Source organism: Sapajus apella, unplaced genomic scaffold, assembly GCF_009761245.1.
Source record: "Sapajus apella isolate SASKATOON/1434 unplaced genomic scaffold, GSC_monkey_1.0 scaffold23, whole genome shotgun sequence".
Taxonomy (NCBI): Eukaryota; Metazoa; Chordata; class Mammalia; order Primates; family Cebidae; genus Sapajus; species Sapajus apella.
Window position 1 is genome coordinate 5,285,155 of NW_022436963.1, and position 15,580 is coordinate 5,300,734.

At 49.6% G+C, this 15,580-nt stretch overlaps 1 protein-coding gene across 3 annotated transcripts in view; it reads right to left on the bottom strand.

Moving 5' to 3' along the window:
• Positions 1–1,530: 1,530 nt before the first annotated feature.
• The window catches only part of CHDH (choline dehydrogenase), a 30,950-nt gene continuing 16,900 nt past the window's right edge, over positions 1,531–15,580 (bottom strand). For 2 of the 3 annotated variants that reach the window (XM_032290221.1, XM_032290219.1), the window contains 7 exons: positions 9,548–10,299; positions 8,751–8,902; positions 7,907–8,036; positions 6,734–6,868; positions 5,829–5,971; positions 5,192–5,294; positions 1,531–4,435 (listed from right to left, as the gene is read on the bottom strand). In XM_032290221.1, coding sequence (XP_032146112.1) covers positions 4,017–4,435; positions 5,192–5,294; positions 5,829–5,971; positions 6,734–6,868; positions 7,907–8,036; positions 8,751–8,902; positions 9,548–10,241 — 1,776 coding nt within the window. In that variant the 5' untranslated portion in view covers positions 10,242–10,299 and the 3' untranslated portion in view covers positions 1,531–4,016. Of the gene's footprint in view, positions 4,436–5,191; positions 5,295–5,828; positions 5,972–6,733; positions 6,869–7,906; positions 8,037–8,750; positions 8,903–9,547; positions 10,300–12,954; positions 13,051–15,580 lie in introns of all 3 variants that reach the window. The other variant, XM_032290220.1, reaches the window with a different exon arrangement.

Here is a 15,580-nt window from a genome sequence, read left to right on the forward strand (position 1 = left end):
TTTGGAGTTGTAGATCATGTTGTTGTTTTTTTCCTTTGTTTTAGGAAAGTGTTAAGATGAAATGGTTTTCCTTTTTGGTTCCCTCCCCACCTGAAAAATACACATTTTGTGTCCACAAGAATAATATATTTAGTTTCTTTAATCTTGTGTTTTTCATAATCTCACAAAATGTAAATGACAGCTACGATTTCACCGTCAACTGGCATCAAGAACCTCACTGAGAACCGTCTCTGCTCAGCCTGTGGACTCCGACATCCACCCAGACAGCTGGATCGCACTTTGCCAGGTGTCCCTTTCCAGCTCTGTCCTAAGAAGTTTCAGAATTGGGTGAAGGCCAGGCCTGGTGGGCTGTGAGGGCCACGGTACCTCTCGGCGCAGGCCCGCCTTTGTGAAATGGGACCGGGGCACCACTTGCTTTACTACTGACCCTGCTGTGAAAAAAACTGGAGCAGTTTCACCTTGTATACTTATCGGTGTCATAAGTGTCTTTGCCAATTGCATCTCCTACAAAGGTTTTTATTGTTATGATGGGCATCTGGCTGGTTTATAAATACTAGTTAGCAGTAGAGCTGACATCATGCACAGAGCCTCGAATCCCTGACTAGACAACTGATGCCAGGGATGTTTTGTTGAAAAGGTTCTTATTTCTCTAAAACAGTATTTATTCTCCTCTCCTGGGGACTGGGAGGGCAAGAGAGAATGAGGAGCAGTCCTGCGCCCTGGTTCCAACATCAGGAGTGACAGGGTGATCTCGGGGATGTCCTGTGGGGACAGCCTGGGCCACTAAACAGGGCCAGTAGAGATGGGCATTTTAGCTTTAAAAAAATCTGTATTGGAACTGATGTTAAACTGGCTTATCAGTAGAAGCATGAAATCACCTCTAAGTGGTGGGACATGGTTGGCTAGAAAAGAATCTGGTTTTTGTTTTTTTTTTTTTTGGTACACGGGCTGGTGGGAGGGGGCAGTCTCACTCTGTCACCCAGGCTGGAGTGCGGTGGTGCAATCTTGGCTCACTGCTGCCTCTGCCACCCAGGTTCAAGCCATTCTCCTGTCTCAGCCTCCCGAGCAGCTGGGACTACAGGCGTGTGCCACCATCCCCAGCTAATTTTTGTATTTTTAGTAGAGATGTGGTTTCACCATGTTGGCCAGGTGGGTCTTGAACTCCTGGCCTCAAGTAATCCACCCACCTTGGTCTCCCAGAGTGCTGGGATTACAGGTGTGAGCGAAGCCCAGCCAAAAAGAATCTATCTGAATTCGTGGAGATGATGATGCCTGCAACGCACGCTGCAGGCAGAAAGACTAGATGCTTAGGTGCCTACAAGTCCTGCTTCAGGAGCTCACCATCTCTAGTCGGGCTAGCAGATGCTCTTGGCTCCTATGCAGCCCACCCGTCCCCTATTCCATCAGAACAGCCTTCTGCAACAGGTCAGGGCTCCTGAGATCACTCGGCACATGCAGAGCATTCTGTTGTGCTATTTGAACCACTGTTTGCAAAGCACATTTCTGTTTTTTAGGTACTGCAGGCTTTTCCCCAAGGGGCCCGATTCCCTATGAGACCGAAGATGGGGGGACACTCTGTGCACCCCGTTTTGTAGCAAGTTCCTTTCTCCCCATGCCGGCATTCTCAGCTGACAGCCTCTCCTCCTGGGGTGAAAGGCTCCCCTCATGGCAGGGGAACTCTCAGGTTCTGGACATGTGACACTCACCATCTTTTCTTTTGAATCTCATTTCTGTTTATGGCCAAATTGTACGACTGCATAGAACATGACTAAGTATTTCAGAGAGAAGGGCCTGGTGCAACTGAGCAGCACTCCCAATGAGCTCCTCTTACCACATGACAATTTGCTTGTTTTAAAATACAGCCACTGGACTGAACCAACCATGGTCTCACAGGCTGACACACCATGGGACGCAGAGATAGAACTAAATGACTGTCACCCTGCCGTATCCATACGTGTTCCAAAGAAGAAGGGTCAGCAGAGTCATGGCTGGCCCGGGACCATCCCGTTCCCGAGTCCACACATGCTCCAGCAGGAGGGCTGCACGAGGCCCTCCGAGCCCTGGGACTGGCACCTGAACTGCTGTTCCTGTACTCCTGCAGGCAGCCCCGAGACGCAGGTGACTGATGGCCATGGACTGCTGCTGTGGGGCAGATGGGGACCCTCCGTAGGAGAAATAAGTCTTGGCAGATTTAGAATTTTCTTTCTTGATCCTCTCGGAATAAAAAATACAGGTAAGATTAAACAAGAGCTGCTTAAGATTTTTAAAAGGAGAGGTGTGATGGGTTTCTTCCATTCTGCCTTTCTAGAAGGTTTTTCTCAGAAACCTAAGTAGTGGCTGTCAGGCCCCCAATGTCTATAAGCCACCTTAGTACCTTCCGATCCCAGCAAAGCCTGGAATCCCCCAATTCGCTCCTGTCCTTACTCTGGGCCTAGTACAGCGGTTTCCACGTAACACAACTTTTCTTCCCAGCCCTTGACGGTGGATGTCTTTGGAAGAATCCTAGTGCATTTCATGTTCATTACCTCGTCGGATCAGTCTGGAGAAGGCATCTCAGTTCAAATGTAAGTGACTGGATTACTTTATTGAATGGTAAGAAATTTAAAGAGCAAAGAGCTGTTGTAAATGCTACTTGTGTCTTTTTTTCCTCCAAAACTCCAATCTTGAATTTTTCTTTCAGTGGCATTTCTACAGGAACAGGGTGTGCATGGCTGTGCTTAACTGCGCTTAACTACATTTTCCATCCTGGTCTGTTCCTGTGCACGTCTAGAGAATAAGAATTAACCAGCCTTGTCCACTGCTGGGGCAGCTCGGGCTGCCAACTCATTTCCCAAGCCCAATATGAGACAGTCCTTTCTCAGACTAGCTGCTTCAGTAGGAAGCAGTCATCCGGTATGTGGGGTTTGCTCTGGGTTTCTGCATTTCTTGGTGAAAGGAAGCCCTTTTAAAATGTTAAGTCATGAAACCTTTGGTAGTGAAGCCAAGTGGCATTCCCTCCAGATTCCTGTCTCCTTGAATAAGGTCCAAAAAATCTCAGGGTTTTTTTTTTTTTGAGACAGGGTCGGTCTCTCACCCAGGCTGGAGTGCAGTGGTGCGATCAAGGTTCACAGGAGCCTCGACCTCCCGGGCTCAAGCCATCCTCCTGCCTCAGCCTCCCAAGTAGCTGGGACTATAGGTGTACACCAGTATGCCCAGCTAATTTTTTTTTTTTTTTTTTCCCCAGAGACAGGGTTTCACTATGTTGCCCGGGCTGGTATTGAACTCCTGAGCTCAAGTGCTCTTCCCAAAGTGCTGGGATTATAGGTGTGAGCCACTACACCTGGCTCTGGTTTAATAAGAACCAGAGATTCAGAGAGGTGGGCCACAACCCTTTCAGAGTGACCCAGCGGAGCCCCAGTTACCTGCCTGACTCTAAGAGTGAAATTAGGAAGAAAGGGAAAGCCAGTTTTTCTGCCAGCAGGCAACTTTCCCCTCTGATCAGGGACACCAGGGACTTATGTGCCAGCCCAGGCTGAACTAACTACTGTGTGACTCTCTGCCTCAGCTAAAGCTTGCAGCTCAAGGAGGAGGATGCCCCTTCCTTGGTGAACCTGTGCACATCTGGCAGGCACCCAGCTTCTGTGCATGCCCTAGGAAGGAACCACTCCCCTGGGTTAGAGAATGCCACGTGAACACAAGACAAAGGATGCGGCAGGAGTTAACCCTCCTCCCCTGCTGTCCCTCCACGAGGCAGGGAGGAGCATCTCAGCCTGAATGCTGGCCTTCCCCAGCAGCCCACAGGGAAAGTCTGGGGAAAAGGAGCTTGATCCACTGCCCAGTATTTGTCTCATTTCCCAAGAGTTTATCCCATTCTCAGCCACTGAGTAGGGATAAAAGGAGAGGTGTGATAAGCAGCCATTCTCAGCCACCTGGATCCTAGGGTGCTACAGTTTCTGGAAGGAGCCTGGGAGCAAGGGCTGTGCTGGCCCTCTTGGCTCATCAGGGGGCTTCCCCAGTCATCCTCCAGCAGCAACTGTTTAGCGCTGCGTGGCCAGCGTCCTGGGCTTGTAGACAGAGACGTCTTTGTCCCAGAGTGCAGGCCGCCCTTTGATAATGTCAGCTGCCTTCTCTGCAATCATGATGGTGGGGGCGTTCAGGTTGCCACTGACCAGGCTGGGCATGATGGAGGCATCGACAACCCTGAGGTTTTCCACCCCGAGAACCCTTGTCTGCGGATCCACCACGGCGGTGGGATCAGATGGCTGGCCCATCTTACAGGTGCACGAGGGGTGGTAGGCACTGTCGGCTTTTGCCCGCACAAAGGCATCTATCTCTTTATCTGACTGAACATGGCTTCCCGGCTGGAGCTCTTTCCCTCGGAACGGAGTGAAGGCTTCCTGTGCAAAAATTTCTCTGGTGAGCTTCACACACAGACGGAAATCCTTCACGTCAGTTTCTGTTGAGGAGAAGAAACAGGTGAAAACCCCTCCTTTTGCCATGCTGGCCTCACTGGAAGATTCACGGCATGGAGAAGCTCCGTAAGCTGCCTGAGGAGATGGTGTTTGGGGACAAAGTTCAGGGCCTTGGGGGACTGAGCCAGCAGGCTGCTTGTCACCTGCTGGTTAGACTTCATAGCTGGTTAGACTGTACCGTGCAGCTCAAAGGCAGCATCCTACACAGACACAGCCCGCCCAGAGGCCCAGGTTGAAATGAGGGGTCTGACTTACCTGTAGGACAGGGATAAGAACACACAACGCGCCCCTGCCACAGGGTTGCTGTGAGCACCCTGCAGCCATCGCTGGGCAAAACCTGCCCAGTGGACAGTGCTCATTTTTGCTGCATGCAAAGAGGCAGGCCCAGGAATGGAATGTGCTTTTAGAGGCTGCTCAGAGTAATAACAGGAACAATGCTCTAGCTACAGACCTGGCACCCACACGGCGCGGTCTCCCTTACCTCGTGGCAGATTGTTCTGAAAGATGCAAATCTCCCGTGCTGTCTAAAATGAAGCCCTGGGGTTACTTCATGTGTCCCAGGACACGAAAGGGCTGCTGAAGCAAGTTTACAGCCTGAAGTGATGGGGCGGGGGATGACAGAGGAGCACTTTTGTCTTGGAAAGTGTAGTCCAAGGGTATGATTCAGGGACAAGCAGGAACCTCACAAGGCATTCATTTGTTCAAGCCCAGGGCCAGGCAGATGCAGGTGGCTGAATTACCTGTTGACAAGTAGTTGGGCTGGATCACAGGGTGGTCTTGGGGATTGGCACTTCTCAGTTTGAGCCAGCCCACACTTGTGCCCCGCATGGTCCCCACGTGTACCTAGGAGAACACAGAGGAAGCAGTGATGGTCCCTCCACAGACATCCACAGTGACCTCTACCGACCCTGGTTTACCTGCACGGTGGGCCTCTGCTTCCAGAGTCAGTGGGGAGCGGAGGCATGTTAGCATTTGCCCGCATGGTACCCACCTCCACAAAGCGATTACAAACCACCTCGGTGAATCACTCTTTCATCCTGGCCTCATACTCCATGGCTCAAAGCTTTCAGAGATGGTGATCCCAGGGCCAAATCAGCACCCCCATTTGTCCCATTTCTGGCACTCGGGACCTCGTCTCCATGGACCAGTCATACACTTGGCATGCACCACAAAGACTGACTCGCTGGCCTCCCTCCCTGCTCCTCTCTCCACCCAGACATGCTGGACAGCTGGAAGGCAGGGGACAGGCCTCTATGCCCCCAACTCTGCAGCCATGTGGCACCAGGGAGAATGCTGTCTTGGAAAATGAGAGCATCTTCCTTCCTGGATGGTAGGAAGGAAACACCCTGGGGAGCCATGCCTCCTCCCCCTGCTCACCTGGTAAGCCTCCTGCTGGGTGGGGACCCGCCCATGGTCAATCACTTGGGATGGCAGGAAATGGAACTGGATATCCGGGTGGGGGACCCCGGGCTGGCTGCGGATGAACCCACCTGTTTCCAGATGGGCAGTGGCTCCCTCCCCTGAGAAGCAGAAGAGGATGAGGCAGAAGAGCTAGTCAGGACGTGGCAGGTGGGCCAGCTGCTCCTGGCTTCCCTCTTGGTGACTGGACCCAAGTCCTGTCCACATCAGTTTACCCCCTACAGGAGGCTCACCCAGCACCACACCATAAAATGTCAACTATTTGCCTGAAGTGGGGGCATCAGCTCTGCCCTCTACCTGGGCCAATTCTGCCACTGCCAATGCCACCTGCTTTCCTGGCTCTTCCCACCACATAGCACAGCACACACTGCATAGTAGGTGTGTGACAAATACAGGCTGAGTGGATGAGCAGGATTTCAAACTACCATTTCCTGGCCCAGGTGCAGCTAGAAATCAAATGGAAAAGGCTGAAAGATGAATGCTGATTCTGCAGTCTATCCCCAAAGTCTCCTCTCTCCACCTTTTCTCCCGGTTCCTTGGACCTCACCTGCTGTGTAGCACTAGGCCATCCCTGCCCATCTGTAAGGAAGAGCAGCCCCTAAGCCCTGAGGAGTCTCACCTTGAGCAGGCCCTGGGCCAAGCTCCTTGGTACGTGCTATTGCTTCTTGTCCTCGCTTCAACCCGTCAGGTTGAAACTGTGCATCCCCATTTTGAAGATGGAAAGACTGAGACTCAGGGCTAAGGTAAATGGCATAGTTCAGCATCAAACCCAATGTGCAGTGGCCAGAACCCTTGCTCAGCTCCTGAGGAAGGAGGTCTCAATGCTCATAGTCTCATCCCAGGTTACCGATGAGTGTGCTCACCTGTGAATTTCCAGAGCCACTCCAGACCAATGCGGGCCTTCCGCAGGGGCTTCTGTGCTGAATGGAGGGTGATGGGATGGGTGCATGCCTGCTGAATGTAGATCTCCAGGTGGTCTTGCAGGTTCTGGCCAACCCCTGATACGGGAGGCAATAGGTAAGAAAATGGCTACCAAGGGCGCTCAGCTGCTTCTCAATATCCCCCTGGTTTTGAAAAATTCTCCCCTATTCACTTGTCTTCTGGACCGAGCAGGAGCTCGATTTAAAAACTGGTCTCAGTTTAAAGGCTGCTTCCCAGAGACATCATTCTTGCACTCCTGGCCAAGTATGGCCTGCCTCTGATGCTGCCAAGGCTGCCTATCCTTGTCACTTACACCCAGGGCAGCCTCTGGGTGCTCCGTGTCAGCCCTGCTCAGCAGCCCCCTTCATGAGGGCAGGGCCCACACCTTCAGCAGGCACTGTTTGGTTAGCAGTGGCTGCATGGTGATGGCCAGAGGGTCAGAGAGCAGCCCCATCCTCGCCCCAGCGTGGGGAAGGAGGAAGCAGCCCTGTCGTGCTATGCAGCCCTTGCATGAGTTCATCCAAGCCTTTGGGCACACTGGGCAGGTCACTGTCATGAAGCAGCACTTCCCCAAGCCCCTCATGATGAAGCCTAAATGCACAAAGGCCCAGCCCTCCTGGAGTGAGGTTATCAGGAAGGGCAAGAGACAGAGCCTGGCCCTCAAGGGCATCTGAGACAGTTTATAAAATCAAGTTTAGGTCTTAACAGGGAGAGCAGGCTCTGGAGCACTGAGCTGACCTCATTCATGCTCAAGGCAGCCAGTGAGTCCTGTGGATAGAAGGACGAGGCCTGGACCCCTCTCACCATAGAGCTGCCCTGGTGACATGCCCATGGCTGACCCAGTGGGACTTCACGGGCAGATGCTCCCTGCTGCAAGGTGCCCTTCTCCAAGTGAAATAGGATGGCCAGGGAAGAGAGAGGGAAAACAACACAAGGCTTGGGGCCCGGGGTGACAGGGTCCAGTGAGCCTGGGGGACCTTCAGCCTCACGGGGATGACGTGACAGTTCTAAGGAGCACTGACTGCCACCACCTCCCCATTCCATGCTATTAAGATACACTAAGCCATTTGCTGAGCACAGACAGCCCCTGGGGAGCAGTAAAGAAGGGGGCTCACCAGGCAGGTGGCATATCACAGGGATGCCCAGTTTCTTGAGGTCGTCAGCATTCCCGATGCCTGAGAGCATGAGCAGCTGTGGAGAGTTGATGGCACCTCCACTCAGAATCACCTCCTTGCTGGCGTAAGCCTGGAAGAGGCAGAGGTCCGGCCAGGTCACACTCCCCGAAAAGCCAGCTCTTCTCCTGACTCACAGACCAGCGTCCTGCTCTACCCAGCACCATGAGAACACGGCCTTGGGATGTGGAATCCATGTGGCACGCCGGGACACGGCAACTGCTGTACAGCACCTGCTCACAGGCCCCAGAGCCAAGGAGAGGAGGCTCACTGAGTCACTATTTGAAAGCAACCGGCAGGTGTAACTACAGCTAGACGGTAGTGATGGCCTTAACAACAGGAGGGGTCAGCTTACATGAGATAAATGAAAGCAGACATTGAAGTGAGTAGTCTAAAGCAAGAAGTAAACCAGATCTACACGTGAAGGTGCAAAACAATCTGACCCCCTGCCAACAACGCAGAAATATAAAGTATGACCACACATATGGGTTTTAAAACCTCTAGTGTAAACCTATAGTTTCCTGTGAGGTCAGTGCCCTGAAATGGTGCGGAAGGCTCTGAATTAGGCATGCACACAGGGGCACTGACACCACAGGCCCTCTGCAGGTGGTAGGACTGGGGGCTTCCTCACCTCCACCAGCCCACTGCTACCAGCTGCTCAGCCCCCCCATCACAGGTACGAGCATACAGGGCTGGGGGTGAGGGTGTGAGTCCTGCCCCCTCTGAGCTGAACCACCAGGGTCACTGCCCACTCTCTTCTGCCAGGACCCCGCTGCAGTGCACTCACCCTGCAGCTCTGCCCATTCTTGACATAGTCCACGCCCACTGCACGGGTGCCCTCAAATAGCACCCTGCTCACAAGCGTCTGGGCCTCGGCCTTGAGGTTGGTGCGGCTCAGTGCTGGGTGCAGGTAGGCACAGGCCGTGCTCCACCGTTTGCCTGCAGGATGGAGTGTGGTGGTCAGGCACAGCCCCGCCCTCCCCTGGCACCTGGGCAGGAGGAAGGAGCTGGGGAAAGAGTGGATATGCCCAGCTCTGACTGCAAGACCTGCCTTTACAGCTGGGACAGAAAGAACCTGCCCTGCAGAAGTCCACAGCTGCCTGGGGTCCCCTGGACGCAGGTGGAAAAGTACCCTTCACCCTCAAACAGGAAGACACAGAGACCAGGAGCACGGCCAAAGGGCTAAGAGCCTTGAAGAGGCAGGCAGGAGCCCTGGGTCAGCCCTGACTTGCCTCTGCCCTGCTGTGACCACTCAGTGTGCCTCAGTTTGCCCATCTGCAAGTCCCTAGAGGACTTTAGGCTGTCTGTCCAGAGAGCTGATTCTCCATTATCCACACAAACGGGGGCCAGAGGTGCAGAGAACACCGAGATCCCCATCGTGTATCACTCACCGCTCTGGGTTGTATTCTGTTGGGGTGTACTGAGCCACATCCCTTCCCGCTCATGCCAGGCTCAGCGTTCCCATGCCTCCTGGCCATGCTGGAGCCAGGAGCCCGGAGCTTAGGCCGACATGGGCGGGAGCTGGGGTAGGGAGCAGTGCTTTTAAAAAGAGAAAAGACATGTGGATGGGAAGGGAGGCCACACCTTCATGGATGGTCATGTCCATCCAGCCGAAGCCCTCCTGCTGGAAGCCGTTCATGTCCTCAGTGAGCGGGTAGCCAGCCTGCTGCGTTGCCTCCAGGAACGCGCGGTGCAGCGGGTGGTTGGTCTTGCCCCGAGACACCCGCAGCGGACCATCGGCGCCCCGGTACAGGTTGGCGCCCAGCTCGTGGCCCTGCGCCTTGCGGAAGTAGGGCAGGCAGTGCGCGTAGTCCCAGCCGAGGGCGCCTTGGCGCTGCCAGCGCTCGTAGTCCTCGGCGTGCCCGCGGACGTAGACCATGGCGTTGAGGGACGAGGAGCCGCCCCAGACGCGGCCGCGCGGCCAGTACAGCACGCGCCCGTCCAGGCCCGGCTGCGCCTCCGTGTGGTAGCACCAGTTGTACCTGTCGTCGCACAGGTTGGCCACCAGGGCCGCGGGCATGTGGATCTTCCACAAGAGCCGCTTGCTCCCGGCGCGCAGATCCTTGGGCCCCGCCTCCAGCAGCAGCACGCGCTCGGCGGGGTCCTCCGTGAGCCTCCCAGCCAGCACGCAGCCCGCCGAGCCCGCACCCACCACCACGTAGCTGTACTCGTCCCGCATCTCGGAGCTCGCGCTGGCCAGGGTCCGGGCACCTGGGGGCCCCACGGCTCCCCGTGCCAGGGCTCCGGGCCGGCCCAGGCCGCGTAGGAGACACCACATGCTTCTATCTAGCCCAGTCCTCTGATCCACGGAGGGGAATGAGATGACTCAATTCTCCCTAAAACAGGAAAAGAAGCTTTAAAAATCTTAAATCGGCATGCACGTGCAGAATCGGTCCCAAGCTGGGACAGCCACACTGGTGTGGCAAAGCTCCAGGGCATGCTCACCAACGGCCTGCCAGGGCAGGGTGCAGCAAGCCCAGCCTGACGATGGCTGCTCAAAGAAACGAGGAGGAGGAAGTGAGGGGCACACAGGAATTTCAGAACTGTTTTATATGTGCCAGGATGGACAGGCACAGGATGGTGGGTGGGGCAGCAAAAAGGCCCCTCCCCCAACTAAGGGGTAAAATGCTTCCCTGTGCTATGTGTGTGAACCTGGAGACTGGGCAGCAGTCCACCTGCCGGAACGCAGGGGAGCAAAGGGCTTTCCAAGGGGGAGAGAAAACAGGGAACTTGTTCTCATCGTTCGAGACAGCGGGCTCGGCCCCTACCATGTGCTAGCACTGTTTCCTGCCCCACCCGGTTCCTCTAGCAATACAAAGAAAGACATCTACTCTCAAAACTGATGGTTTAGGCCTGGGAGAAGGACAAGACTCAAATAAATAGCTGAAGGAAGATCAGCAGGAGAGGCAGGAGACTGTAGAGCTCAAAGACTTTGACCTGAGGGGGCCATGGGGTACATTAGAGGGGTTTTAAGCAGGGTCAGGGTCAGAGCTACACTCTTCAAAGATCACTCTGTAGAATGCTAGCGTCTTAACACAAAAAATGGCAATAGCTTTGAAAGGGTCCTTTCCTAACAATGTTCAAATCAATCTCCACGTAGTGTACAGAGGTAGAAGAAGAAAACAGGATATGCCATGAAAACTTCCACTAAAAAGAACACCTGATGACGCCCCACCCATGAGGCTCAGACCAACAAGGCCTGCCCAAGACTGAGGCTGAAACACAAGGAAACCCTGATAAATCCCACCATCCCTTCCACAAGCCCTGCACCAAGTAACAGCAGCCTACCACTGGAGTGCAGAGGCTCTTTCTCCTCCTCCTCCCCCGTTGCACAGGCACAGGAGACAGAGGTGGCGGAGCCTCCTGCATGCTATGTCTGAGGCTGCTGGAACACTGAGAAGTACTCTTCGGAACTCCAGGCCCCACACCAGCAGCAAGCAGCAGCCCACCACACCACTCCCCACCCAACAACACTCCACACTAACAACCCAACAGAATGAAAGGCAGGCTCTTTGCTAGGCATACTATTTACCTCAGTCTCCACTATCCCATTACACACAAGGTCTAGCATTCAATAAAAATTTAGGATACTAAAAGCAAGGCAAATAAAGGGCTCCTTATCAAGAGATATAGTAGTCAACAGAAACAGACCAAGGAGTAATGTACCCAGATGTTAGGACCCATCAAAGACTTCACAATAACCAAGGTGAACATTATAAAGCTACAGTTGAAAAGGTGGACAACATACTGAACAGATAGGAAATTTCAGCCAAACATTGAAAACTATAGAAAAAAACCGAAATGCAAGAAAAAATACGATGTTAGAGATGAATACTTTTTAATTGGATACAGCACAGAAAATAATCTGGAAATATAAAGAGAAGAAAGAAAGAAAAAACAAAACAACCAACAACTGTGGGACAATATCAAACTAAAGGATGGATCACTGGAGTCTGAGAGGGAAATAGTGGGGAAGGAGGGCCAGGGGGAAAGAAGAACAGAGAACAAGGGAGGAGAAGTGTTTGCGGAGAGAATTGCTGAGACTTACCCAAAAGTAGTGCAAGACAAAACACTATGGATTTAAGAAGCTTAGAGCATCCCACGCAGGATTAATACAAAGAAAAACACATCTAAGTACATCACAGTTAAGTTGCTGAAACTCCAAAATAAAGAGAAAATCATTAAGTAGCCAGATAAAAAGAAACATATGCAGAGGGATAAATGTAACAGTGACAGCAAACTTCTCAGAAAATATGCAATCCAGAAGATGATGGAGTGACAACTTTAAATACTGAAAGAAAAAAGAACCTCTGCTAGTTTACTGAAATTTAAAAATTATCTATAACCAGGAAATACATCTTTATAAAGTAGATAATTTAGATGAAATGGACTAATTACTTGAAAAATACAAGCTGTCAAACTCACACAAGAAGAAACAGACACTCCGAATAAGCTATATCTATTAAAGAAACTGAATCAATAATTGAGAAAGCACCAAGCTTGACTAAGCTCACTAGTAATTTCTATCAAACATTTAAGGAAAAAATTATACCAGTAATCTACAGTCTCTTCTAGAAGACAGAAACAGAGGAATTACTTCCTGACTCATTCTGTGAGGCTAGCACCATCCTAATACCAAAACCAGACAAAGACATTACAATTAAAAACAAACTACAGGCCATTAATCTTTCATTAACATAGATAAAAATATTAGAAAATTGAATCAAATATGTATAGAAATAATTATATACCACAACCAAGTAGGCTTTATCTCAGGTATGCAAGAGTGGTTCAACATTCAAAAATGAGTTAATGTAATCTATTACATCAACAAGCTGAAAAAGAAAACTCACATGATCATATTAATAGATGCAAAAAAGCATTTGACGAAATTTAACATCCATCAATGATAGAAACTCTTAGTAAACCAATAGTAGAAGGAAACTTCCTCAACTTCGTAAAGAATATCTATAAAAACCCTACAATCATACCTGGTAGTGAAAAGCTCAAAGCTTTCCCACTAACACCACGAACAAGGCAAGGATGTCCTTTGAACCACTCCTTTTCAGTACTGTACTGGAAAAGTCCTATCTAATGCAGTAAGACAAGAAAAGGAAATAAAAGGTATACAGATTGGGAAGGAAGAAATAAAACTGTCTTTGTTTGCTAATAACATGATTATTTATGTAGAAAATCTAAAAGAATAAAAAATTCCTGGAAGTAATAAGCAATTATAGCAAGATTTCAGGATACAAGGTTAATATATAAAAGCCAATTGCTTTCCTACATACTAGCAACAAACAACTGGAATTTGAAATTAAAAACACAATGCCATTTAAATTAGCACCCCAGGCTGGGCACAGTGGCTTATATAACACCAACACTTTGGGAGGCTGAGGTGAGAGGATCACTTGAGGCCAGGAGTTTGAGACCAACCTGGGCAACACAGCAAGACCCCATCTGATACAGTTTGGGTTTGTGTCCCTGTCCAAATTTCATGTCAAATTGTAATCACCAATATTGGAGGAGGTGACTGAATCATGGGGGCAGACTTCCCTCTTACTGTTCTCATGATATTGAGTGAATTCTCACGAGACCTGGTTGTTTAAAAGTGTATAGCACCTCCCCCTCCTCTCTTTCTTCCTCCTGCTGCAGCCATGAAAGACATGCCTGCTTCCCCTTCTGCCATGATTGTAAGTTTCCTGAGGCCTCCCCAGCATGTTTCCTGTAGAGCCTGTAGAACCATGAGCCAATTAAACCTCTTTTCTTATAAATTACCTAGTCTCAGATAGTTCTTTATAGCAATGAGAGAACAGACTAAATACATCATCCCTACAAAAATAAGTAACTAATAAAAAATAAATTAGTTGGGTGTGGTGGTACATACCCGTAGTCCTAGCTACTTGGAAAGATGGCTTGAGGCTGCAGAGAGCTATGACTGAGCCACCACACTCCAGCCTGGACTACTGCACCTCAGCCTATGTGACAGCAAGGCCCTGTCTCTAAACAAATAAGCACCCCAAAGAAATACTTAGGTATAAATCTAACAAAATATGCACAAGATCTATATGAGGAAAACTGTGAAACTCTGATGACATTTAAAAACTAAATAATGGAGATATTTCATGTTTGTGAATAGGAAGGCTCACTATTGTCCAGATGTCAGTTCTTCTCAACCTGATCTACAAATTCAATGCAGTCCCAGTCAAAACCATAGCAAGTTATTTTGTAAATATTAACAAACTGGTTCAAAGTATATATGGAGAGGCAAAAGACTCAGAATGTCCAACATAATACTCAAAGTGAAGAGCAAAGTTGGAGGACTGACATTACCTGACTTCAAGATTTACTATAGAGCTACAGTAAACAAAACAATGTCTTATTGGTGAATAGATCCACGGAATGGAACAGAAAACCCAGAAATAGACCCATACAAATATAGTCAACGGATGTTTGACAAACGAGCAAAGGCAGCACAATAGGAATAACTGGACACACACACACACACACACACACACACACACACACACACACACGCAAAGTAAATACAGACAAAGACCTTATGCCTTGCACAAAAATTAACTCAAAATGGATCACAGACCTAAATGTAAAATATAAAACTATAAAAATCCTAGAAGATAGCACAGGAGAAAGAACACCTAGATGATCTTGGGTTTGATGATAACTTTTTATATTACAACACCAAAGGCACAGTCTATGAAAGAAAGAATTGACAAGCTGGACTTCAATCAAATGTGTGTTTTCTACTTTGCTAAAGACACTGTCAAGAGAATTAAAAGACAAGTCACAGACTAGGAATAAATCTTGGCAAAAGATACATCTTACAAAGGATTACTATGTAAATACACAAATAAATATATTCTTAAAACTCAATAGCAACCTGATTAAAGAATGACCCAAAGACCTTAAAAGACATCTCACCAAAAAAGACAGATGTCAAAGATGCACATGAGAAGATGCCCCACATCCTGTGTCATCAGGAAAATGCAAATTAAAACAGTGAGACAACGCTACATACATATTAGAATGGCCAAAATCCAGACACTGACAACATCAAATGCTGACAGGGATGAGAAGCAACAGGAACTTTCATTCATTGGTGGTGGGAATCCTAAATGGTACAGCCACTTTGGAAGACAGTTTGGTGATTTCTTGTACAAATCAACACACTTTTACCATGTGATCCAGCAACTGTGCTCCTTGGTATCTACCCAAAAGAGCTGAAAAATATGTCCACACAAAAACCAGGAAATAAATATTTATAGCAGTTTTATTCATAATTGCCCAAAGCTGGAAGCAACCAAGACATCCTTCAGTAGGTGAATGGATAAACTGTGGTACATCCAGTCAATGGAATATCATTTAGTGCTAAAAAGAAATGAGCCAGGAAACCATGAAAAAACAAGGAGGAAACTTAAAAGCATATTACTAAGTGAAAGAAGCCAATCAGAAAAGGCTACAAACCATATGAGTTCAAAGATATTACATCCTGGAAAAGGCAAAACTATGGAGACAGTAAAATGATCAATGGTTGTCAGGAGTTCGGAGAGGGATAAACAGGCAGACCACAGAGGATTTTTAGGGCAGGAAACTACT